We start from the raw sequence: 24671 nt of genomic DNA on the forward strand, positions 1-24671 counted from the left end.
CATCCCCAGGAAAGATAGCATTTTTGTACCTCTGTAGGAGTCCCTGGCAATGCTCAGCAGCCAGCCATTTATCAGGAAATGCAAGGAGTGTTTATTCCTTTATTGTAAATGGAGTCTTACACCGCAAGCCTTTATATGTCTACTCAGAAAAAAGTCCCACTGTATTCAATGGAGCTTACTCCCAGGTAACTGGGTAAAGATTGTACAGCCTTACACTGCAATCCAAAGCATTTTGACTCAGAAGTAAGTCCCATTGAGTTCAATAGGATTTACTCTCTGGTATGTTCCTGATCATTCTCACCGATTGATTGATTGATTGATTGATTGATTGATTGATTTCCCACCTTTTTCCCTGACAGGGACTCAAGACAGATTACTACTAAAATTTTATTTCATTCCATTTATCTGTGTGGTCTTGTGCAGAATCCTTTCTCTTGCACATTTTTTTATTACAACCCTGTGAGGTTGGTGAGGCAGAGAGCCTGCCATTGCCTCAAGGTGAGCAATGTACCTGTGTATATAATGTCTATGTATGTGGTGAGATTAAATGCGGGAGAAGCCTCCTGATGGAGAAGAGGACGCCCCTATTTTCATCGGAGAAATGTTGAAGGGTATGCTCTAAGAGAGTCTAGGCCAGCCAGGTGCCCTCAACTGTATTGGACTAATTGTGTTCTTATTGCCACTTTAATTGGCTGAGGATATGAAGTAGGCCTTAGGTTCTAGGAAGTAAAGTACAAGGTTTGATGCAGGCTCGTTGAGAGCCAGTGTGGTGTAGTGGTTAAGAGCGGTAGTCTCGTAATCTGGGGAACCGGGTTTGCGTCTCCGCTCCTCCACATGCAGCTGCTGGGTGACCTTGGGCCAGTCACACTTCTCTGAAGTCTCTCAGCCCCACTCACCTCACAGAGTGTTTGTTGTGGGAGAGGAAGGGAAAGGAGAATGTTAGCGCTTTGAGACTCCTTAAGGGGTGTGAAAGGCGGGATATCAAGTCCAAACTCTTCATATGAGGTAGTAGGTTGAAAACCTCCTTTACCGAGGACCATTTTGTTTCCATCTTGAAAAAGGATTTTGTTACTTATGACTAAGTCTAGCAACAGTCATACAAATGAACTTCCTCACACAGGCGTAGAGAAATGTATTTAAACCACTTTGAGTGCCCTTGTTAGGACCAAAAAGAGTTCTAAATAAACACCCTCTCCTTGACACTACGACTACAGGATTCTCAAGACATGTGAATGCCCTGTTGCTTAACCTGTCTAGGTTTCAAGGTGAGCTAGGCTATGCTCCACAAACTCTTCACGCACAAAGTGGTGCTGACAGAAGTTTACAAACTAGAGACAGAATCTGAAGGATTTAGGCTTCCTTTACAGGTTTACAGACAAGCCCATTCTTAGATGTTATATGGTAGCATGCTGCAATCTAGTGGTATATAGATGAAACAGCAACAGTGAAAGGATCACACAGAATAAGATGAAGTCAGAAAGCATCTAATCAACACAAATGCAGAGTGAACTGCCAATAAGTTACTGTATTTTTCGCTCCATAAGGCGCACCAGACCATAAGGCGCACCTAGTTTTTAGAGGGGGAAATCAAGAAAGAAAATCTTATCCCACAGCCCCGAAGAGCAAAGAAGCTCGCTGTCTTAGCTTCCTCTTTAGCCAGGAGAAGCTATGGCTTCTTTAGCAGCGCTCAGCCTCTCCCGGCCGGAGGGGCTGCGTGTGGCTATGACAATACCCCCACCTCCTGCAAAAACCCACAGGAGCCACGCACCCTTTAAGGAGGGAGAAAGGATTGACTGGCCGCGTCAGTCCCTTCTCCCTCCTTGGGAAAAGCCTGCAAGAGCCGCGCGGAGCTCTTGGGGGCTTTTCCTGCCTGCATTCGCTCCATAAGAAGCCACACACATTTCCCCTTACTTTTTAGGAGGGAAAAAGTGCGTCTTATGGAGTGAAAAATACGGTAACTAGCAACTTTCACATGATGTTCTATCAGCTGCAAAACTATACAGTCCTATGAGAAATGTTTTCATGTTTTGCCTGGGATGCTAATACACTAAGAACTACTATGCTAGGTTAGAAAAAACCCAACTTGTTCAAGCCATTTCCTGGATGTCACCAAATTGCCAGAGCCAATATTTCATGCACAGCCAAGGATTTCAGTGCAACAGTTCCCTGCCCTGTCCTACGTACAGGATGCAAAGAGAGAGACCTTTAGAGAAAAGGCAAGTAAGCGGTGACACAACAGAAGTTTATAAAATTATGCATGACATGAACAGAGTGGATAGACAAGTGTTTTTCTCCTCTCATAAAACTCATGGACATCCGATGAAGCTGAATGTTGGGAAAGATCAAAGGAAGCACATTTTCATTAAGCACATTGTTAAACTATGGAACTCACCCCCTCAGAGGAGGTACTGATGACCGCCAACTTAACGGAGGATTGAACAAATTAGACAAATTCAAGGAGGATAAGGCCATGATGGCTTTGCTTTGCTCTGCTTCCTGTCACAGGCATTATCCTTCTGGATTCCAATTCCTGGAAGCTACAGACGTGCTCTCGTGCTCAGCTCCCATTTGTGGGTTTCCCACAGGTGTCGGGCTGGCTAGTGTGAGAAGAGGATGCTGGACTAGATCCAGCAGGCTCTTGTGTTCTTAGAGGGCTTCTTTAGCCCTGGGGAATGTGCTCATAGGAACACTTAAGTGGCAACTAGTCAACAGACTTTTAGAAAGTAAAAATAGATCAAATTCACTCCACCGACTCAAGACTTGTGCAGAGCTACTGACTGATTTGGATGGGCATGGAAGATGCCGATGGAAAACAGGCTGTTGAAGCTCAGAGGTACAGCACCTACTCTGTATACACCAAGTCCTCCCAGGTCTATCCTTGGCATCTTCATGCAAGGGCTGGGAGTGCCCCACACCTGTAACCCGGGAGAGCCGCTGTCAGTCAGTGTAGACAATACTGAGCTAGAGATGCCAGTGGTCTCATGGGCATTAAGGCAGCATTCTATGTTCCCATGCCAAAACCACATACACCTGGTTTAAAACTTCTTGTCGTTAGGGCAATAGCTTCCTTGCCTCTCACCATGACAGGCAAAGCCAAAGAAATGAAAAATCGTAAACGGCTTCATAGCAAATTTGCATAATCAGCATTTTCTTGTCACAACACATGGATTGCTCCAGCACACAGTTGTAATTTGTTGAAATCATGGAGGCACTTGGCAAGCTTGATTAGGTTGTTGACAAAGAGAAGGATGGATTTCCGCAGGTCACTCACAAGTAACAGGATAGCTCTGAGACATCCTTTCAGTCTTATATCCCTAGTCTCACCTTCGTAACTTTTGGTTTGATGTTCCTGCCAGTGGACTGACCTGTTTTAGGTCTTGATGTGATAGTATGAGAAGGTGCAATACACGACTGCATCGCTGATGAGCAGCAAGGAAACTAGCGCTGCATTTCCATTTAATCCCCAAGACTTAAAACCACCTTTGTTTTTGGAGAGAGAAATGTGCATGGGGCACATGACAGATGTTCCACACAAACAAAAAACCCCAAATTGCTCTAGCAGAAGGAGGTTTTGTCCCATTCATTCCCAAAAAGGATCGACTCATGAGGCTGTCGTACCAACTGGTTACCTTTATTGGTGCTTTGGTTCTAATAAAAACACGAGCTTTAATTAAAAGCATCAGTAGCTATGTTTAACAGGCCAAACTGGCCACAGAGCAAGACCAAAGGGGTCTTCATGCACAATTTCATCCCACCCCACGGATACAGCCGCCTGAAACTCTCAGCTGCCCAGCCAAGAGGTGCTCTCTCATTTTAGCACTGGATCCCCGCAACACAACTTGGCTGTCTCCTTTCTGCTCCACATGAAGCTTCTTAAAAAGACATCACATGCTTCAATGCACAGAATGAGAGGGCGGGAAATGCACCCAATTTTTCACTGGCACAGAAGTGGTTCCTTGAGGATATTTATATACAACATCAAGCTTCACTTGCGATTCACTCTACTTTGCATTCTTTGAGGACAGTGAAAGGAGCAGAATCCTCTCACTGTGGAAGTAGGTACCCTGGGTGTTTACCAATGACCCACTTCAGGACAATTCAGCTTATGGTGCCTGTATCTGGAAGGAGAACACTGGCACACTCCTTTGCTTCACATGGAACACAATCGAAGGCAGTAGTGCACCTGTATAGCAGGCATGTAGGAATGTCATCTCCCCCGCCAGCCTCAACGATAAATGAAGAAGTTGAGACTCACAAATTAGTACATTCTAGGTTGTGGAAGAAAACCAAGCCAATGATAAGTTATTAAAAAAACTGAGAATATGTAGGACAGATGCATGTGTATCTTCAACTCCCCCTCCTCTCCTGAAAACCAAACCTTTTGTGTTATAAGATGTTAAACTTTACTTTCTAATCTACATTTACAGATGATTTCAAAGCCTTTCATGCCAAAACAAAAGCATGTTAGACACTCTGACCTGAGATGCACACACACACATTAATGTCAGGTATTCCAGTTCTATTCAAGGGTTTCCCAAAGGAAGCTCGATTTCCTCCCCACCACCCTGGAAACATATTTGAGAGAAGTTGGCAGCTAATAGGCGCTTCTCCAAATCCAGTGATGAAATCAACTGAGAAAACCAACTGATTTACAGTTGACACAAGCAGATCCTGTTTCTGCTTCGAACAACTATACATGAAACATTGGGGGCTACCATCAGTTTGACAAAGGGAGTAGAATAACTCCAGCCAGAACCTGAGCCAGTAGCTGTTGAATGTTATCAAGCCAAGGAGGAGAAAACAAAACAAGATGCATAAAAATATAGCCTGCCTTCACTCTGCAGGTGCCAGAGATGCAACAACACCGCTGACCCAGAGCCTGACAGTGTCTGCTTCCCGCAGCCTGAAGCTGCATTCGGTAGTGCCAGAGGAGGAAAAGGCACATTGGCAGCAGAGCAACACACTGCACAGGTGGCACACACAGGGCCCCAAGAAAGCATTCAGGCCCCACTGAGGATGCAGAGTCCCTGCCCCAGCAACAAGTATTTTGGATTGGCTTCACTCAACATGCCAGTGGAGGCACTGCAGGTGCTCATGTGCCACAGTACCTGTAAAAGGGTCAAGGCTACGGTGGCCCTGCTGGTTTTGCAGGGCCACCTCTGAAAGGCATCTGGCAGCACCAAAGGAATGGCGGGGATGTGTGTGAAGAGAAAAGGAGAGAGACTTTTGCCATGAACATCCCCACTGGGAAAAAGAAGATCACCAGAACACAAGTGGCACACAAAATTGCTTTACAAAGTTGCTGAGCCTGGCTTCCAGTGGCAAGATCACTGCCCTCTTCCGAGATGGCACAGGAGAGGGAGGAGTTATAGAGACAGGAAGTGACCAGCTGAACTAAGGTCCCAAAGGCATCCCTGCAATCTTCATCCTTTCCGGTTTGCAGAATGAAAAGGCTTGGGCTGCCAACTCTCAGCGGGGTTGGGGAGCACGCTCCTTTTTAAGCATAGTCTATCTGAATAGGACTGCAGGTCCCTTCACCTTTGTGATCCTGGCTGGGCATGCTGGCCTTCCCCTCCTTGCTGTCATTGCTGCCAGACTCCAGGGACTTGGCAGAAGAGATATAGTCCTTCACTTCGATTTCCATGTTCTTGGCTTTCAAAGCTGCCATATGCAGTTTTTCCAGGAAGTCTGGCATGCCTGAAAAGGAAAGAAAGGAGGAATAACAGAGAAGTCAACCCATATCAAACTCTCAGCATAAAAGGATTACATACGTTTGCTAAGGCCATGAATCCAGACAAGAAAAAGGTTCTGTAGGTGGGCAGGTCTCAGGTCTGGGAACTGGTAAGTCAGCCAGTTCTAGATGGGGTTGAATCCTGCCCCTCCCTCACAAGGAACAGATGCACAGTTCCTTGAGGTGTTCCTTGAGTCATCTGTCACTTGAGACCAAGGTGGCCTCAGTGGCTAGGACTGCATATGGTCAGCTTTGGCTGTTGCACCAACTATGACTATTCCTGGACAGAGAAAGCTTAACCAAAGTTATCCCCATGCCCTGGTAACTTCCACACTGGAATGTGTTCTATGGGGCTTCTGTTGAAAATGGTCAGAAAGCTGCAACTAGTACAAAACATGGCTGCACACAGCACCAATTTTGATCAGACTGGATGCCTATCATCTTCCAGGACAAGGTTACACTGCTTATGTTAGTATTTAAAGCCCAAAACTACCTGGGTCCCTAGAACATGAAAGAATACCTGCTCCCATACTGCCTAAATATTAAGATTTGTGAGGAAAGCCCTGTTAGAAGTGCCATCACCCAATGAGATATCTGGGGTGGTGATCCACAGTTGGGCTCTCCTGGTGGTGGCCCAGTGCCTCTGGAATGACCTGCCCTCTGAAGAACATCATTATTTCATTCTCAGCTGAAGATGAACCTCCCTGCTCAGGCTTTTGGGGGAAAGGCAAGGCACACTGGTTTGGACTTTTATTGCTGCTGCTTTATTTGTATGGAAATTATACTGGCTGTTTTTAATTTTATTGTTTAATTTTCCACCCTGGGACCATTAGGTGACAGGCAAATTATAAACACAGGGAAGTAAGTAAATAAACATTAAAAAAAATCTGTCCCTAAACCTCATGGTTGTGCCTCTTAGAGCACTTTGTTCTGGGACTCACTGAAGGCCTGCCTGTGCCATCTTCCGTGTGTAAGACAGTAACATCAGCCATCAGCTGCTGACCTTGCCATGTGGACTTGCGATACCCATGGTATCCACAGAGTGTGGCATCTTTGGTGCTTTAAGAAATGAAGGGAGGCGTTAAGCCCAGGCAAACTCAAGGGCAAATCCCACAAAGTCTGTGGGGAGTGGCTTCCACATAAACCTGGATATGACTGGTACCTTTAAAAAGTTATATGCAGTAATTCAAAAGGCAACATGAGTATCTCCTGTGAAAGCTCTCTGATGAAAGCATCTAAGGGTTCAGAATCATCTTTCTAAAGCAGAAGCAAACAGCCCTCAAACACCAAGCACAGTGACCAGAACAATGCAGCCCTACGAGCCATCATGATGGATCTGGACCTTTGATCTCAGGATCTAAAGGACTGCTTATGTCAGGAAGATGCTGGTACCAAGGAATCCCCAAGGAACACAGCAGTCACTTCAAGTCAAACCCCTTTGAATGGCCCTTGTATGGCAGCATTTGATAACCTCGTGCCCTCCTGATGTTTTAGACTGCAGCTCGCCATCAGTTCCTGCCATTACAAAGGGAGTATTTTGTCACTGATAATTTAATCCATGTCTCTGGCAGGGAAAATTATCAGAGATGGCCTTCTTCAGCATCCTGATTTGAAAAATGAGAACTCTTTGATCCCATGGCAAGCATTACACATCTGCTGGCAGAGAGTTCCTCTGGTCAACAAGTATAGTGTGAGGTTTTTTTGCTTGTTAAACCAAGATATCCCAATGCCGTGACTCACCACTGGAGACCATCCAGCTGACACAGTACCGGGGGAACACTGTCTGCGGGTTGTCACTGTATGTTAGCAGGTAGTCAAAGCCATTCTGAAAAGAGAAAGGGAGTTAGCAGGCCCTTCCTGGGAGGTCGAAATTTAACAAAATGAAGAGAAGAGGATTAGACAAAATCACTGAGCATAAGGCTATCAATGGCTACTAACCACACTCACTATGCTCCACTATTAGTATGCCGCTGAATAGCAGTTGCTGGGAATCTCAAGTGGGGAGCATGCAGCTGTGCTCAGGTTAGATCCTCCTTTCATGCTCCCACAGGAGGCATCTGGTTGGCCGCTGTGGGAACAGGATGCTAGACGAGGTGGGCTAATCTTATGCAGTGGTGCTGCACCACAGGCGCATAGGAAATTAACCACCCCTTTTCAAGATACACTCAACACCTTTGTAGGAATTCAGAGCAGCCACAGTGTTCTGGGTGAGGGGACCTTCCAAATGCATTTTCATACTCTGAGGCCTTGATGTGGGTCTCTCCAGAAGTCATCCAATACAGGGCACATTAGAAGTTAGACTCAACACAGTTTAAAACACTGGGTATTTTAATTCAATGACTCCCACTTGGTTCAGTCTCGCCTCTTGGGTAGATAGTTCTGGAAAAACCACCCAAACAAACTTTCTCCTGTAAAAGTTGGGCACTCACCTCGTCAAACGAACTGTGAGGGCGGATAACCATTTGAGATTCATAGGTTTGAACACGGACAAATTCGGGATCTTCAGGGACACTTGGGTGTTCAACCGCTCTGGCAACCAAGCAGGAGAAAGGACAAACATTTCAGAAAAAAACTTCAAAATTCCCCTCAGCTCTATGTGCAGAATTCATCATAGTTAAATAAATATTATAATCTGAGCAAGAATATATGTCCCACCTTTCCCCAAACTGGGACTCAAGGTGGCTTACACAAGTTAATGTAGATAAAATATGAAAAGCTAAATACATATAAAAGGTAATAATTAAAAATAAGCTGAAACAGAATGGAAACAAATATATTAAATAAATAAACAAATATATTAAAATACTGCAAGTTGAACATATTCCACAGCTCTAAGATTTTTAGACGAGTAGTGAGGAAAGTTCATCTAAACCTATCAAAAAGTATTACAATATAAAAATATCTCAAACATATAGGTATTATCAGGTGCAACCAGCTGTAGGGCAAGTAGATTATACCTCCAGATGCAATTTTCATGTCTTCATCTCCTTTCATTTCCCAGCATTTCCCCCCATAACCTCTCCAAACCTTGAGAACAGAATTATGCAAAAGTAAGTAGCTCTATAGAGAAGTTTAATTTGCAGAATAAATGCAGCTGTATCTTCCACTTGGCCCAGGATCCCTTACCGTGACACAAGCACCATCAAATTGTTATCCTGGTCCACACTGTACCGTCGCACATACACATAGTCCCGCGAGTACATTGGATACTGAAAGGAAGAAGACACAGCTGTAATCCTGAAGCAGCTGCCATCAACACACCAGTGTCATTAAATGGAAGCCAGAGAAAGAAACACTCACCGGAAAATGAGTTACCCAGTGAATAACCTCTGATCCAGTGTCCTGGTCTCTCTCAATCACCTCCAGTTTGATGACTAGTGAGTCCCATTTCTTTCGATATTCTGTATCCAGCTAGAAGATAAGAATCCAGAAGAGTTCCCTTGAGATGATCCTACAATTTGTTTCTTATTTGTCGAAGTGCCAACTAAGAAATGATGAAATACTGTGACAATTCACTAAGAGGCAAGATGGGTTTTATGCCTCCTGGATTAATCTGCATTTCAAACACCCAGGGGAGGCAATGAAGCCATGTCACTTGAGCTTGCTGGGCCAGGTGGGAAAGCTTGTCCCAAAGGCCCTCATCTTGGCTACGAAAGGTATTAACTCTGAGTCCAGTTTCCCTTTATTTTCAAGGAATGCAAGTAAGAATCAGAACTTAGTTATAGGGAGCAAAAGAGGAGGAGGAATGGCCGGACATGTCCAAAGGCATGGAAAACCTGGGGGAGGCATCATTTGGATGATGCCTAGAACATCATCACGGCCTAGGACCCTCGTACCTACAGGACCGTCTCTCTCGGTATGCCCCACGGAGGACCTTAAGGTCCATAAATAGCAACACCCTAGAGGTCCCGGGCCCTAAGGAAGTCAGATTAGCCTCAACCAGAGCCCAGGGCTTTTTCAACACTGGCTCCGGCCTGGTGGAACGCTCTGTCTCATGAGACCAGGACCCTACAGGATCTGATTTCTTTCCGCAGGGCCTGTAAGACAGAGTTGTTCCGCCTGGCCTTTGGCTTGGAGTCAATTTGATCCCCTCCCCCTCTTTCTTTTTCTTTTCTCCTCCTGTGATGAGGCTGCATTTTAATTGTTTTAATGTTTTAATGTTGTATTTTAATCCTGTTTTTTAAGTTGTATTCATTCAATTTGTTTTTATTATTGGTTGCTGGCCGCCCTTAGCCTGGCCTTGGCTCAGGAGGGCGGGGTATAAATAAAATATTTTATTATTATTATTATTATTTATTATTATTATTAGGAAAGGTGGAGCTGCACTTCATATCTTGGCACACTCTCCCACCAACCATGACCAATTACTGCAGCCAGGATTGTTGGCTGCTGGTGCTCCTGGCTGAGCAAGAAATTGAGATCACTGCATTCTGGTGCCCTTGACACTCCCCCTAGTAGTCAGACATCTCAAAGAACAGGAACAGCAGCAAGAACAGCGGCATTCAAAACACAATACGAGTTGAATCTTCATTGCAGTAGCCTTTGCCAAACTGGAGTCCTCCAGGTGTTTTGGACTACAATTCCCATCACCTTCAACCAGCACAAAATGGACAGAAAGTTTAGTTCAAGGGCACCAGGTTGGTGAAGGCTACATTAGAGACATCCTTCAGTCAGTGAGGGGCATGGAAGAGGGATGAAAATACTCACTTGCACATTGAAAAACTGCCTGGGTGTCACATCTGTGTATGTCCCAAAGACTACAAACGAACGACAAGACATAAATTGTTTTTGTAAATTGTTAATGTTCTATATGATGGTTTTTCTACAGTATAATGCATTTACAGTGGTACCTCGCAAGACGAATGCCTCGCAAGACAAAAAACTCACTAGACGAAAGGCTTTTCCGTTTTCGATTTGCCTCGCAAGACGAATTTCACCTATGGGCTTGCTTCGCAAGACGAAAACGTCTCGCAACTTTGTTTCCTTTGTCTAAAAACAAAGACATGTTTTGTTTATAAAGTTAATTTATTTTCCCTTCAATTTTTGAACTGCTCTTTACAGTATGTGTGACTTTAAAGAGCAGTTAATAAACTGTTGTTGTACCAAATTTGGCTTTGTTTGGACTTTTTTTGACCATAGGAACACATTAATTGATTTTCAATGCATTCCTATGGGATTTCGTGATTCGCAAGACGAAAAATTCGTTAGACGACAAAACTTGTGGAACGAATTAATTTCGTCTTGCGGGGCACCACTGTATGTTTTTGTCAAAATGTAAGTCTAATGCAACTAATAAGTTTAACAATAAGTGACTAACAAATTTACTGCTGGCAGTGATAATACTACTACTATGATTAAGGCATGGATTTCAGTTACTCTGTGTATGCTAATCTCTTTGCTTCTCATCAAGCGAGTCTCCAACCCCATCCTCCCAGGAAGATGACATCTTTTTTCCTTGCTGTTTACAATTCTGATGTGTGTTTACATAGTGCCCATAAGCCAGTGCCACTTTTCCAATTCACGTCCACCTGCAGACTAACTCTACAGCTACCAGCAAACATGTAAACCATGCATCACCAATGGTGTTTCCCCTGAACAAGCAGGTGTCCACGCCAAATTTCCTCACTCTGCTTGCCTTTTGGTGAGAAAAGCTACCCACAGCCTCCAGCCTGGCTAAGAAATAAACTGCAGGTGTCCCTCCTGCCATTTCCTTCCTTATCCAAACTGCAGCACAAGCAAGGGTCTCCCTGGAACTCTCCAGCAAGCAAGGGGCTCAAGGAACTGGGAGCAAGGACAGAAGGGTACTGCATTTCCTGTGCATTTCTCTCCCCCCACCCAAATGCAGAGACTTTAGCATTTGTTTCTGCTGATTAAAAAAAAAGGCCGTGAACCCAGGCCAGGTTAAAAATAACTGTTTTTATCCCCTTTTTTAGTCTGTGTTCTTCTGAAAGCCCCTTAACAAGTTTGCTGTTGTTTTTTCAAGTGTTCTTGCCACACAAATGGACTTCCAAGTAGGAAATCCACGAAGCAGGAACTACCTCGGTACTGATACAGATGAGTCCCTCCAATTGGGCGCCGCCATAGCTTGAAGTGCTTCTTGTCCATCACCATTTCCCAGCTCTGCTCCCTGGAAACAGAACCTGCATCCTTTGGCTCCTGTGTCTGGCTCATTCCTTTGTTACTCTGGAACACACTGATTTCTTCCATGCGTTTCATCTCTTCTGCAGACCTTGTGATGAAAGGAGGACAACAATCATCAGTCAGGGCTTGCTCAGTCTGATTCAACCTATCAGGACAGCTTAGATTACCATAATTACTCCGATTCTTTGGTTTAGAACTGAGGTGGGGAATGGGATGGCATTTTTATGAGGGCCAATGTTGTGTGGAAGCTGCAAGCAGGATGTATGCATGAGCAGCACCAAGTCCACAATTGTGTTGTGTAATAACACCCATTTCCAGTATTATCATTTATTTCATTTAAGAATCCCTGACATCCTTGCCCATCTTGGAAAATCTTCAACAGAGCTAGTTATGGGGTGGATTCTAATACCTGTTTAGTTATTTTGCATATTTATTGTAGAACTGGTGTCCAAAAGGGTTGAATTTTGGGGCAATCCCACACATGGGAGATATGTACCGATAGAGGTGCAGCCTCTCCAGCATTTTGGTGAGGTTCCTGGGTGTATCAGCGCCAACTTACATGCTGTTATGTAATATCTACAGTATAGGTAAGTTTCAAGGTGAGTTCTTCTTTTGGCTGAGATGGATTTAAAGGGAGGTTTAGACCAGAGTTTAGTTCATTGGGTAAAGTTTATTTTGTAGCCTATGTCATGCTCCCATTGTTTTCTGATTGAGATGGGGGGGGGGTTGTGGGATTCTGGAGCAGTCTTTGTACATTGTGGATGCCATCCCTTTGCCATGTCCCTCTACTGTCAGCAGAAGGTTTTCAAAGGTGGTCAAAGGCTTAGTGGCTGCTACTTTTACTGCTGGGTTGTTTAAGAAGCATGCAGTTGGCAGTGTGTTAGCCAGGGCATTGGGTAATGCCTAACAGGAATTGTTTGTCCTGTATTTCTTGTGTCAGTATGGGTTTATTATTTTTGTAGAAGCCTGTTAGGCAATATAAGCCTTTGGCTCGTCAAGTTTTTGTTAGGTTTTGGACTGTGTAATGAAATAGTGGATGGTTTTCCTAAGTTTGTTTTGGAGGAATGGGTATCATGTGGTGGGAGCGTTTTCAATCATGTCTATCCAGTGTTCCAAACTAGCTGGGCACCACCCTTTGTGCCTAGCATCTTCACCTGCCTGGCTGCAGTGAGCTGGTCTGCTGGACATAGCGGCAGCAAAAGATGTGCGTCTTTTGCTGCCATGCTATCCCTGCGAAACACCTGACTCACCCAGCAGCGCAGCAGCAAAAGGAAATTTCTTTTTTGCAGCTGTGCAAATCAGGAGTTTTGCAAGGTAGCAAAAGATGTGTCTTTTGCTGCCACGCTGCCCTGTAGACCCTGATTCACCCGGCATCAATAAAATAAAATATGATGAAAAATATTTTTGCTGCCAGGTGAATCAGGTGTTTTGCAGGGTAGTGCAGTTGCAAAAGATGTGTCAGAAAATCCTAGGTAGAAGGATTACTAAGTATTGGAGGGATCATACCTTAGCAGTAGGACACATGCTTTGCATGCAAAAGAACACCGCTTCAATCCCTGGCACTTCCAGTTAGGGGGCTGAGAGAGAATTCCGTCTGAAATCATGGAGAGCCACTACTAAGCAGTGTAGGAAACACTGGACTAGAGGGAGCAATGGTCTTGACTCTGTGGTTGCTCCCATGATCCTATGACACTTGGACAAGATAACTCTTGCCCAAATCTTATTCACTTCAATGGAGCTTGCACAGCTCCATCCTGGGCTGCTGTGCCTCTGCACTAATTTATTCACACCTAGCTCTTGTACAGTTCTATCCTCAAGGATAGAGGAATTTTTTTATTTAGGTACTTAAAGGCTGCCTTTCAGGGTTGCTCCACTCAAGGCAGCTCAAAACACAATCCAGAATACATTACAAACTATTAAAAAATGAAAGCATAATCTAAAAATACAGTAACACATCTAAAATAGATATTGTCAGAGAAGTATAATACCAACAGAACATACACATAAATGCATGCAGCAAAAATAGCAAACTAAAACAACAGTGGCAGATAACTACCAGTTTAAAGTAATTCATGTAGGGACCAAATGTAGCTACTTAGAGAGGGAATTCCATAAGCATGGGGCCACTACTGAGAAGGCTGCATCTCTAGCACCTGGCAATCTAATACTTCTTAGCAGAGGGCCCAGAATTGAAGCTTCATAGAGGTTTTATTACATAATGTGTTTGTTTGTTTGTTTGTTTGTTTGTCAGTCATTCATCAGCTGTTTAATTCTCACAGCCTACCAAAAACAAGTTGATGATGGCAGCAAAGGAAGACACTCAAACTATGTTATTTAGGAAGCTGCTAGAAAAGATAAGAAGAGTACAGCTGCTTAATCTTGACCTTGTTACTAGAGACAGAAGCCTTTAGACTGGGTCAAGAACAGGTTTTCCAACACATCGATAAACAAGTTCCTCTCTATAAAAGCTGAAAGCATGTCAAAATATTAAACACATGGTGAGTTCGAGTAAAGTTAGCCTCATAGCAGTACAAAAAGTTCTTACCAGCCACCACCCCCTTACAGGCACATACTTGAAGACTGCAGTCCATCTTGATGGTAGGAGGCAGGGTAGCAAAAAGCCACTCACACCACCAAACTAATGAAGCTGATATTTCATTGAAATTTCCCAATTCAGCTGTAAGTCCCAGAGGCCAACCAAACATGCTTCCAAAAGGCTAAAGCTGAGCACTTTTGCAGAGTCTGCAGGAGGACGTTTTAAAATTGTGTGTGTGTGTGTGTGTGTGTGAGAGAGAGAGAGAGAGAGAGAGGGGGGGGGAGGGAGAGGGAGGGAGGGAGGGAGGGAGGGAGGGAGGGAGGGAGGGAGAGAGAGAGAGAGAGAGAGAGAGAGAGAGATTGCATGCCAAACATGCACCATGAATAGCTAGCTTTCTTCACGCTTTTAATCTCTGAACCAGATTCATGAATGTAATCATTAAGAGGGTGCTGCCATCAAATCTTTGAAGAACACTAGGGGTCACAAAGGGAGAGAGAGTCCACCACACAGATGTCTGACACACAGAGATGTCTGATGCAGGCACTTTGCAGCATCTTAGGATCCAAGAGGAGGAGGAGGAGGGTCTGGAAGGCAAGCCAGCCATTCCCAGGCTTTTACCTCTAGGTTGTTGTTGGCATCCGTCTGCCTCAAGAAACAATGGAAGAGTGCACCATCTGGGGTAAAGTCAAACCGTTGGAGTTACAGTGCCTGTTGTGGCTGCAGAGACCAATACGGGAGAGACATGTTTTGCAAGAGAATTAGAGATAAATTAGAGTGATGGGTCTTTTGCTGGTTATTAACTCAATGAATCACTGGTGGACGTAATGATTTCAATGTTTTTATAACAGTTAAGTCACTTACAGAAAACTGTTGTTATGTGGCATATTAAATACTTTTAGAACTCAGTGCGAAGGCGAGTCCAGAGAGGGCATGGGAAGCCATATTTCTGGTTGCAAAGATAGTTTAAACTGAAAATAAACTGCACCTCTGCATGACAAACAGCAAAATCCCCTCAAACTGGGATTTAAGGGGAGGAATTACCAGCCCTATTTTACTTCCCTTATTGGGAGAATGAAGATGATTCAAGGATAGTCCAGCTCCAAGGGCCTTCTGGCGGTTCCCTTGCGGCAATAAGTGAGAACACCCTCCCTTCAGATGTCAAGGAAATAAAGAACTACACAACTTTTATAAGACACCTGAAGGCAGCCCTGTATCAGGAAGTTTTTAATGTTTGGCATTTTATTATGTTTTTATATGTGCTGGAAGACGCCCAGGCTGGCTGGGGCATAAATAATAAAATTATTATTACTACTACTCCTACCACCATCATCTCATCATCCCCAAGAGATATGCAGACCTATCCTGTTCCCACAATATCATCTGCCACTTAACAGCTGCAAAAAGTTTCCATTGACAGTGCAATTGGTTTTACAGGCTACTAAACACATCATCCAAGGAGGATTCTCCTAGGTTGTTTTTGCTGCTGTTGAAATACTGTTGAAATACTGTAAACCAGACTCCATTCTCTTTATCCCATCTATCGTGATCCACTCTTTACCATAATTAGCTAAATGCTTGCAAGCGTACTCATACACACACAGCTACTCATGACAAGAGTTGATAGAACAATTCTGATCCCAAATACCCAATCAGAGGAGTGAAACTCCTTCCTATCTAGTGCTCAAATAAAGAGGTTGACTAGGATGGTAGCAAGGGAGGGGAAGACTTGTGAAGTCCAAAGAGGCCTCAACATGGAACATTATGGAGTCTTGCAACTACTCATGGGCAAGGGGCTCAGCAAATGCTCTGTGGACATGACCTTCCTTCCTTCCCTCTCACTGCCTCAAAGTCACCTTTTGGGAAATCCTGCCATTCCTCCCCACAATCAAACATCAAGTAAGCCACATTGCTCCTTCAGGACAACATTCTTATTATTAAATGTGTACCCAAGCTCCCCACACTGCACACACACGGCAACAGAACAAAATAAGGGAGCAGCCACTAATAAAAATCTGCAGAAGGCAAACAATCACCCCCTCAAGTCACAGACCTGCTTGAACAAAAAGTTCAATGTATGCCCCAGCTTGTAGTTTACAGAGGTGGGGTCGAAGGAGGAAAAAGAGGCCCTTCTCACAGTTCTATTGCAGCAGATGGCAAGGAGGGGGCAAATCTGAGAGAGGACTTAGAAGCAAAGCACTTCCATACAGAGGAAGGGAATCCATCAAGTATCTTGATCTTAAGCCATTTGGGGCTTTAAAAGCCATAAAAAGCACTGTGATTTTTTTCCTGGAAATGCCTCCAGTGTCAGTTATATTATTCAAACAATAGAGTCATGTGCTCTCCCAAAATGGACCTGTCCTCAGCATTCAGGACCAACTAAAGTTTCCGAACACTTTTAAAGGGCAGACTCATAGTCACCCAAATGAGATTTAGTTAGGGTAACATCCTCCTTCACAAATTACAGTCTAGCCTTTGGAGATTAGCCATTTCCAAATACAGAGTCTGTAGTCTATCCTTCACTGCCTGTGGACAGCTGCACAGGATGTTTCATTTAAAGATGCCCCGCTGAGGTCAGGGGAGAGTCTCAACAGGCCTTATATACCCGCTACTAAATCTGGAATTGTCCCCCCCCCAAAAAAAATGTACAATACAGGCAATAATAATCCAAAAAGCCACACATCTGAGCAGAACACTTCTGTTGTTGTTTTTTTAAAAAAAAATGCACCAGGGGGTAAAATAGTATAGCGAAGAAAAAAGTAGTAGATTTTAAAAGGAAAGTTAACTAGTGCTAAATTGTTAGGCCAACCTATCTAGAGCCAACCAATCATAGAATCATTTACTGGTGTTCAAAATAGATACATGGACTAGTTGGATACAGAGAAGTGGTGGGAGGCCCAGTTGGGGAACCCCCACAGGAAGAAGGCTCAGAGCCAGGAACTGGTGATGGGATGAGGACAGGTGGTCAAAGGGAGATGAGGGAGAAGATTGGGGGGAGGATGTGTCAGAAGCTGAAGGGGTAAGCAGGGCTCAATGAGCAAGTGGAGGCAGGCTGGTGCTGCTGTGATCAGCTCTCTTCCCCCCTGGTGTCCTAGAAGACGCAGAGAAATGAAGAGGGTGGAGCATAGAGAAACAAGACGAAGGAGCCTTGGTTTGCTAGGGAAGGAACCTTAGACAGCAGTGGAAAGGCAGGTATCTTTGGGATTGCCACAATTTGGGAAAGACCTACTGGGGAAAAGCCTGTACTGTTTTGGTTTCTTTGAATAGAGGTAACTTAAATGAAGCCGGGTGCTTTATTGCTGAACTATGCCTGACTCCGGCTCCTGACAGTAGTTTAGAAAACACAATTTCAGCTATTTGAGACTATGTAGGATGATGAAACCTCTGCACCTTGACTGTAAGCCATAAGCCATCACACCTATTACTACCCATCTATCACCTCTCTTCCTACTATCACTTTGCTTGAGTATTTAAATATTCCTAGCCGAGGATGACTTATAATTTTTTTGAATACCAATTAACAGAAATGCCAACTTCAAACTGCAGCAAGATCACACACAGCCCTATTATTCAAAGGACACTATAAAAAAATCACTGGCCAGTCCTCCAAGCCAGGAGCTGGTCAGTCTTGCCCCACTGTTGTCCAGAAGACCCGGAAGTACTATTGTGCCACTAATGGGACAAGGCTCCCCCTCCCCAACTCAGTCACAAGTTTCATTTGACAGAGAAAAAGATAAAGTTTGTACAGTCATCCACAAGCAACAACCATTTATTTGGGAGGGAACCACGACGTAAATATTCCACCTCATCTGGCACTGCCTCCAAAAATACAGATCAAAGAAATTGAAATACTAATTTCAGAGCAAAACATGAAAACAGAAATAAAAGGAATATGCCATGTTATCCACAAAATTAAAGAGCACACAATGTTTTCTGCCTACAATGGCCCTTAGAAGGAAAATTAAGACCCACCTTTTCAGCTCCTCTTCTTTGATCCTCTCCTCTTCCCACAAGAAGACACCAGTGACGGCTGCCATCAGCTTGCAGGCACTGGTATAACGCCCTAGGAACTTGCGCCACAAAGAGCTGAAGAGGCTTTTGCGTGTTCTCTCAGAGTAGATGTTACTGTACAGCTGTCCAATCTGCTGAGCACGCTGGACCCTTTGGCCGGTCACATAGCTGCACTGGTTGGCCAGAAGTGAGAGTAGGTTTTTCTGCCTTGGACATTGCTCTGTTCCTTTCCGTAGCCAGGTGAGCAGCCACTGGTACCTGTCTTTCAAGGACTTCTCATTTTGCCAAACAAGTTGTAGTTTCCCTTTGTAGCCGATGAAGCGGGCAGTATTCGTGTAGTAGGAATAAATGCTGGAGGAAGGCCTCCAATGAAGTGGGTGGAACATTCCTGCCAAGCCTCACGGACTTGGGAAGAGAGATCAGAACAGAAAATTAGTCACAAAAGATGCCAACAGAAGTCAGTCTTTCACACCTACGTGCTTAGAATATGCCCTACTAACATTGCAGCTCTGCCGTTCCCAGGCTTTAGTCTCACTCTAGGCTTCCAAAGCCACCAAAGGATCAAAGAAGCAAGTGTAGCCACACTGGAAAGCACCCCTACCTCCCGCCAACAATCCATCAAAACCTTGACAGAAGACTTCTTTACCTCACTAACATCAAATAGATGAAGAGCAACTATGGAATTTCAGTTACCTGAATGACAGTAATGCAATTTCTAAAAGCTCTCACCATAACAGACCCTTGCTTTGTTCAGTGTGAGTATGCATGATTTTTCTGTGTTATTGCATAGCAAAAAGTTTCTAAAAAATTATTTTGCCCTGCTGTGTTTTATAGATGAAATCACAAGCCACTTAATCCAATTAACATATAGCACAACCAAGAGGATTAGTGTGTTGTTATTCCCATAGCATAATTGCCGTTACTATTTTAGTTAAGTCATTCTATTTATTTTAAAACAGAATTTACTCAGTTGCTTGAAATTAGACTAAGCAAGCTCATTTAGGTCAAAAGAGAAGGTGGCCAGGAAATTTATAATACACCAGCAGATAGGTCAGCTCATGCATTGTTTGAATCTGTGGTTGCTAACTTTCCCTTCTGTTCAAGCACAGTCTTTCTTCAAGTGGATACCAGGCAGGTCCATAAAGAAAATATACAAATTAATGACTAGCTTCTGTCAGCCAGCACAATAATAGTCAACTAGAAGAATACAGAAAAGGTGGAGGGGGGGGATTAGTCTAAAAAGTGTAATTTTGAAAGCTTGCTTCCAAGATTTGAGCAAGTAGCTTGTCTAAAAAAATATGTCTCCCCAAAAGCAGTAGAATCATTGATATGACTTGCAGGGAAGTAATAGAATGAATACCATCAAACTACACAAATCATATGAAAGGGGCAAATTGTTCACTGCATTCCTTTGCCAGAAATTCTGCTTATCAAACTGGCTTAAGAGGAGACACACCCTCGCACAATTTTCCAGTGATTTGACCTCCTCTCCAATCAGAGAAGGAGCCAAAAATAAACAGGGTCTCTCTCCCAGCTCCACCTTGCTTTCACAATACAGCAAAACCTGGCAGGTAATCTGCATTAGCAGCATTAGCTTTCAGTCTTTCAAACAGCCTAAGCTTAACAATCACCCAGCAATGACCCTGGTGCAGGACCATTAATAGTCACGCCTGTACTCTAAGCATGAAAGAGGAAGAAGTGTTTGACAGGCATCTTTTTGCAGACAAGGGTAGAGTATTCTGCAGCAGCTGCAGTGGAACACCCTCACCCAGGATTGCTTCAGGCTTTGCACAAGAATATTAAGGTAACAGATAAATGAGCAGCAATTGCTTTTCTCTTTCAGCTGCTGTAGCTGATCCCAAGCACAAACCTGTTAGTCCCTTAATGGCCAAGAAGTTTGTGGACAGGAGCAGGAAGCTCTGGGTGCAATCTTAAAACTGACATTCCTATCAGCCTTCGCAATTCTGTGCTGACAAGCAGCCACTGATTCTTTGATACAACCACAGTAAGCCACTTAACCTACATTGGGAGTTGAATGGAGATTAGTCTCAAATAAGTGCAGCCTAATTCTTTCAGGTGTCACAGAAAATTTGGGTCTTAATACAGCTGCTTTGAAGATTAGACATTAGCATGCCTTCAGGTTACAGAAGCCCTCCAACCCATCCAGTCAGGTGGACTGTAAGTTTTGAGGCCTTTTGTGCCTCCTGGACAGAGGGTAGTAACCAACTAAATTCTACTCACTGAAATTAATGGACCTCTGTGAGTCTTGTCATTAATATAAAGGGATCTACTAAGTATGACTGTTGGATACAGCCTAGATCATCCTGCCTGCAAACCACTAATAAACTTTATTTGGGCTACTTTTTTTGCTGATAAAGTTCTGAGTAAAACAAAAACACTAAAAAATTGCTTTCTCCCAAATTCTTTACATGGAAATATTTAAATCTGCAAATTATTTATAAAGGCTTTGTGTTTACTGGCACATGAGATGGTTACAACAAAGAACGGAAGCGAAGAACAATATTCCTTAGGTCATAAAGCAAGTAAATAGCAAAGCTTCCTCCAGGAATCCAGGTCCAAATCTCTAGATCAGCCTTCTTAGAGGCATAGGAACTGCACCCAGTTCACTGCAGGAGAAAAAGAAATGCTACAGATTTTCAGAGTGAAAGCAGGAATACAGTACTTAATTACTGTGAAGGCTGGCAACATTAACCCCTCCATGGGGGAATCCCTTGCAGATGACTGCAGTTCCTAGAGACAGGCAGTAAGGATGTATTTCCTCAGCAATGCACAAAGAAGAACCACCATGGTGCATATGCGCCAGCAAAACCTTCATCTACCCCAGCTGCAACAAAGCATGTCTGCCCCATACTGGTTTCTACAGCCACATCAGGCACCACAATTCCCAGAATGGTTTAACAACCAATCCTTCCCAGAGAACTCTAGAAATTGCACCTTTGCAAGGGGAATAGGGGGCCTCCTAAAAACTCTCAGCACACCTAACAAACTACAGCTCCCATAATTCTTTGGGAGAAGCCATGACTGTTTTAAATCCTATTACAGCACCAGAAATGTAGAGTGTAACTGTGGCCTTGGTCAGGTCCATTAATTTCAACAGGGGTCTACTCTAATGCCACCCTGCAACCCTAATCATTATTCTGTTTATTTACTGTATTTCTATACTGTCCTTCATCCGAGGATGACAGTTAGGGGTGTGCGATATATTGATATTTTGTCTCTTACCGGTATGAACTCCAGACTGCGATAAAGGTTTCATATTTTTTCACCTTGTAATGTATTGAGAATGCACTGCCCAGCTGGCCTTGCAGACCTGGCAAGCAGGAAGCAGGAAGGTGGTACATTCTCCTTCCTTGGGGGTTTTTAAGCAGAGGTTGCATGGCCATCTGTAACTAGGCGCCATGTAGAACCTAGACTGCCTACCTGACTTTCTAAACTTGATCTGCACCAGTTCCCAACTTGTTACAGGGCCAAATTCAAGGTGTAACTATGGGTATATAAAGCCCTTAACAGAACAGTAACAGATTGTCCAGAAATCTTTAATGGTTTAGTTAAACATGCTATCACTGTGTAATTTTCCATTTAATTATATGCATCAATTTTAGATTTTTATTATTTTCAATATTTTCAGATTATTATAAGCTCCAACCTTATTTCAGACATGGTGATATATCGAGATATTGATGTTTAGCTGGCATTATACCGTGATATCGAAAACCAGAAACTGCCCAGCCCTAATCACAGTATAAAAACACACACAGCATAGTAACAAAATCACGGGGCCCGCTAAGCAGCTCAACTCCGGCCCCCAGCTACGCACCCACCTGTCTCGCCTAGGCGTGTGCTGGCATGCCATTGAGAGGCGCGCAGCATGGGGCAAGAGGGCCCCGCACGCAGAAGCGCCACTTCTGGGCTAAAGGAGAGGGAAGAAGGGCGAGCCCCGCAGGCTGGGCAGGGAAGGAAACAGGCCCAGGCCGCTTAACGGGGGCAGACGTGAGGGGCTTCGCTTGCCGGTTCTTCCTGAGGAGCCTCTTCCCGCCAAACTCTGGCCGGGGCCTCCCCGAGAATTCGGCGGCAACGACTCCCGAGCCCTCCCGCCAGGAGCCTGCAGCCGTCGCCGCTTCCCCTCGCTGTTCTGCGGTGAAACAGGCGGGCGACCTTCAGCACCGACTCACCTGGCGACGTCCGGCCCCTCTCGCGGTTGCCAAGGGCGACCCGCGCCCAGCGGCCTAGCGGACTGAGAGGCGACGCGCTCCGGGTGGCTCCAGCCTGCCGCCCTCCGCTTCCCCTCACAGCCAAGAAGCTCCCGCACGAGCGACACTCCGCACGCAAGCTGCGTCCCGCCCCCTGCCCTCTAGGCCCCGCCCGCCGGTCCTTCGACAGCGATTGGCCGCTCCCTCTCCGTCCTCGCCGTCCGGTTGGAGGAGAGGGGCATCCGTCTCCTTGCCTTGCCGCAGCCAGCATGTTAGGCTGCCCCAGCTTCTTCGTTTGGTCTTGCTGTCAGCCGCCGCCAACCCTCACCTCTGCCTTGTGACCCGCTCAAGGGCGCCTTGGAGACAGCAGGTCCCCGCTCGGGGCTGCCCCTCGCGATGCCTGCGTGGGTTGCTGGAGGACTGGCTGTGCTTTTTCGTAAGGTCTGGCCACCGCCGCCGACTCAAATGTGGACACCTTTTCCCCTACACCAAGCTTCAAAAAGAAAGCCTCTTATCGCACTTAAGAACGGCGTAACTGCGCCGGGTATGAAAATCAGCAAGCGCTACCACCACCCTTTGCTAAATCTTCATGTACTGAGGAAACGGAAAACATTTCACCCTTCTGCATTTATTTATTTATTTTTGCGTACAAGTGACCGAAAAGGCAGTGCAGGATAATAGTTGAGCCGGGACACCAGCGTCCCAATCCCCAGCCAGCCTTGGTGTAAGAACACGGCAGTCCCTTGTACGTCATCCTGAGCTCGATTATGAGTTAGGCAATCATGAGTTACTCAAGTTCAATTAATTAATGTTAATATGCTGCTCTTTCTCCTCCCTCTCCACCACGTTCGGAGGCAAATATTTCAAAAACTTGGAACTCCTGCTAGGACCCGGAGCTTAGAAGCCACACACTTCCATTAAAACAAGGAGAACCTGCGACCCTCCAGACATTGCTGGGCTCCAACTCCCAGCAGCAGCAGCCAGAACTTTTATAAAAACAGAACTTTTATAAAGCTCTAAATGATTCCTGTACTTCAAACACCTCAAGCCAATTAAAGCTGGCAGCAATCAAAATCAGTTTCAGTAAAACTTTTAATTCTAGATTTTCAATAATTCTCATAGGCTTTGAACACATTTTGAATCATTTTAAAGATAACAAATCTAACAAGAAGTGGCTTTTATTAAATGTGAAGTTATCATATCACACGGAAAACTTCCCTCCCATCAGGATCTTCAAAACAACATATTTGTAAAGGTAAGGTAAAAGAACCCAGGACAGTTAAGACCAGTCAAATTTGACTAGGGTGCGGCGCTCATCTCCGTTTTCAGGCTGAGGGAGCTGGCATTTGTCCACAGACAGCTTTTCCAGGTCCTGTGGCCAACATGACTAAGCCACTTCTGGTGCATGGGAGACTGACAAGTGCCAAGCGCATGGAAACGTCTTTTACCTTCCCGCAAAGGCAGTACCTATTTACTCATGCTGGTATACTTTTGAACTGCTAGGTTGGCAGGAGCTGGGACAAAGCAACGGGAGCTCACCCCATTGCGTGGATTTGAACTATCAGCAAGCCCAAGAGGCTTGGTGGTTTAGACCACAGCAGCACCCACATCCTCTTATAAAGATGCATATTCAAACCCAAATGTGATCAGTTGCTTAAAATACAGAAGTTAATCACTTTTTTAAAAAGTTTACGTAGATGCCACCCTGCAGAACATTTGTCTTTGAATTTCTGTTGGGTAACATGTTGCCATACCTTTTGAGTACAGTATTTTACAATTAGGTCAATTGGGGGGGGGGGTGGTGTGAGAACAAACAAATCTAAAATACTTGGATGTGAGATGCTACCATCCTCTCTGGGGCATAGATTTTGCTCTGAAAATGTGTACCTTGTGAGAGAACTTGAGTTGGCCAAGGCAAGACAGTCAAAATAACATCAATATACCACTCTATGCAATTGCTCTCATTTTGCAAAGCCACAGGCACCCAGATCTTAGTGCAAGAAAATCCACAAGAGCTCTACTCTGTAACAAAGTATTTCATTCT

The 24671-nt window shown here is 44.6% G+C and overlaps 1 protein-coding gene across 1 annotated transcript; it reads right to left on the reverse strand.

Annotated features, from left to right (window-relative positions):
- Window positions 1-3610: 3610 nt before the first annotated feature.
- On the reverse strand, window positions 3611-22769 carry STARD7 (StAR related lipid transfer domain containing 7). The gene is made up of 9 exons (XM_082230286.1): window positions 22610-22769; window positions 18378-18821; window positions 11770-11960; window positions 10439-10488; window positions 9032-9142; window positions 8858-8940; window positions 8161-8260; window positions 7472-7556; window positions 3611-5697 (listed from the first exon to the last, which is right to left on the reverse strand). Exons 2-9 carry the CDS (start codon window positions 18800-18802, stop codon window positions 5498-5500), a joined length of 1245 nt encoding a protein of 414 aa, XP_082086412.1. The 5' UTR covers window positions 18803-18821; window positions 22610-22769; the 3' UTR covers window positions 3611-5497.
- Window positions 22770-24671: the final 1902 nt, after the last annotated feature.

This window comes from Podarcis vaucheri, assembly GCF_965113315.1.
Source record: "Podarcis vaucheri genome assembly, chromosome: 7".
NCBI lineage: Eukaryota > Metazoa > Chordata > Lepidosauria > Squamata > Lacertidae > Podarcis > Podarcis vaucheri.

Excerpts from the sequence above, each read along its gene's own strand:
- STARD7 (XM_082230286.1), bottom strand. The coding sequence starts at position 18,802 with ATGTTCCACCCACTTCATTGGAGGCCTTCCTCCAGCATTTATTCCTAC. Across the intron at positions 9,143-10,438 it reads GGCAGTTTTTCAATGTGCAA|CTGGATACAGAATATCGAAA; the intron begins GTGAGTATTTTC and ends CTTATCTTCTAG. Across the intron at positions 8,261-8,857 it reads TTGATGGTGCTTGTGTCACG|AGCGGTTGAACACCCAAGTG; the intron begins GTAAGGGATCCT and ends CTTGGTTGCCAG.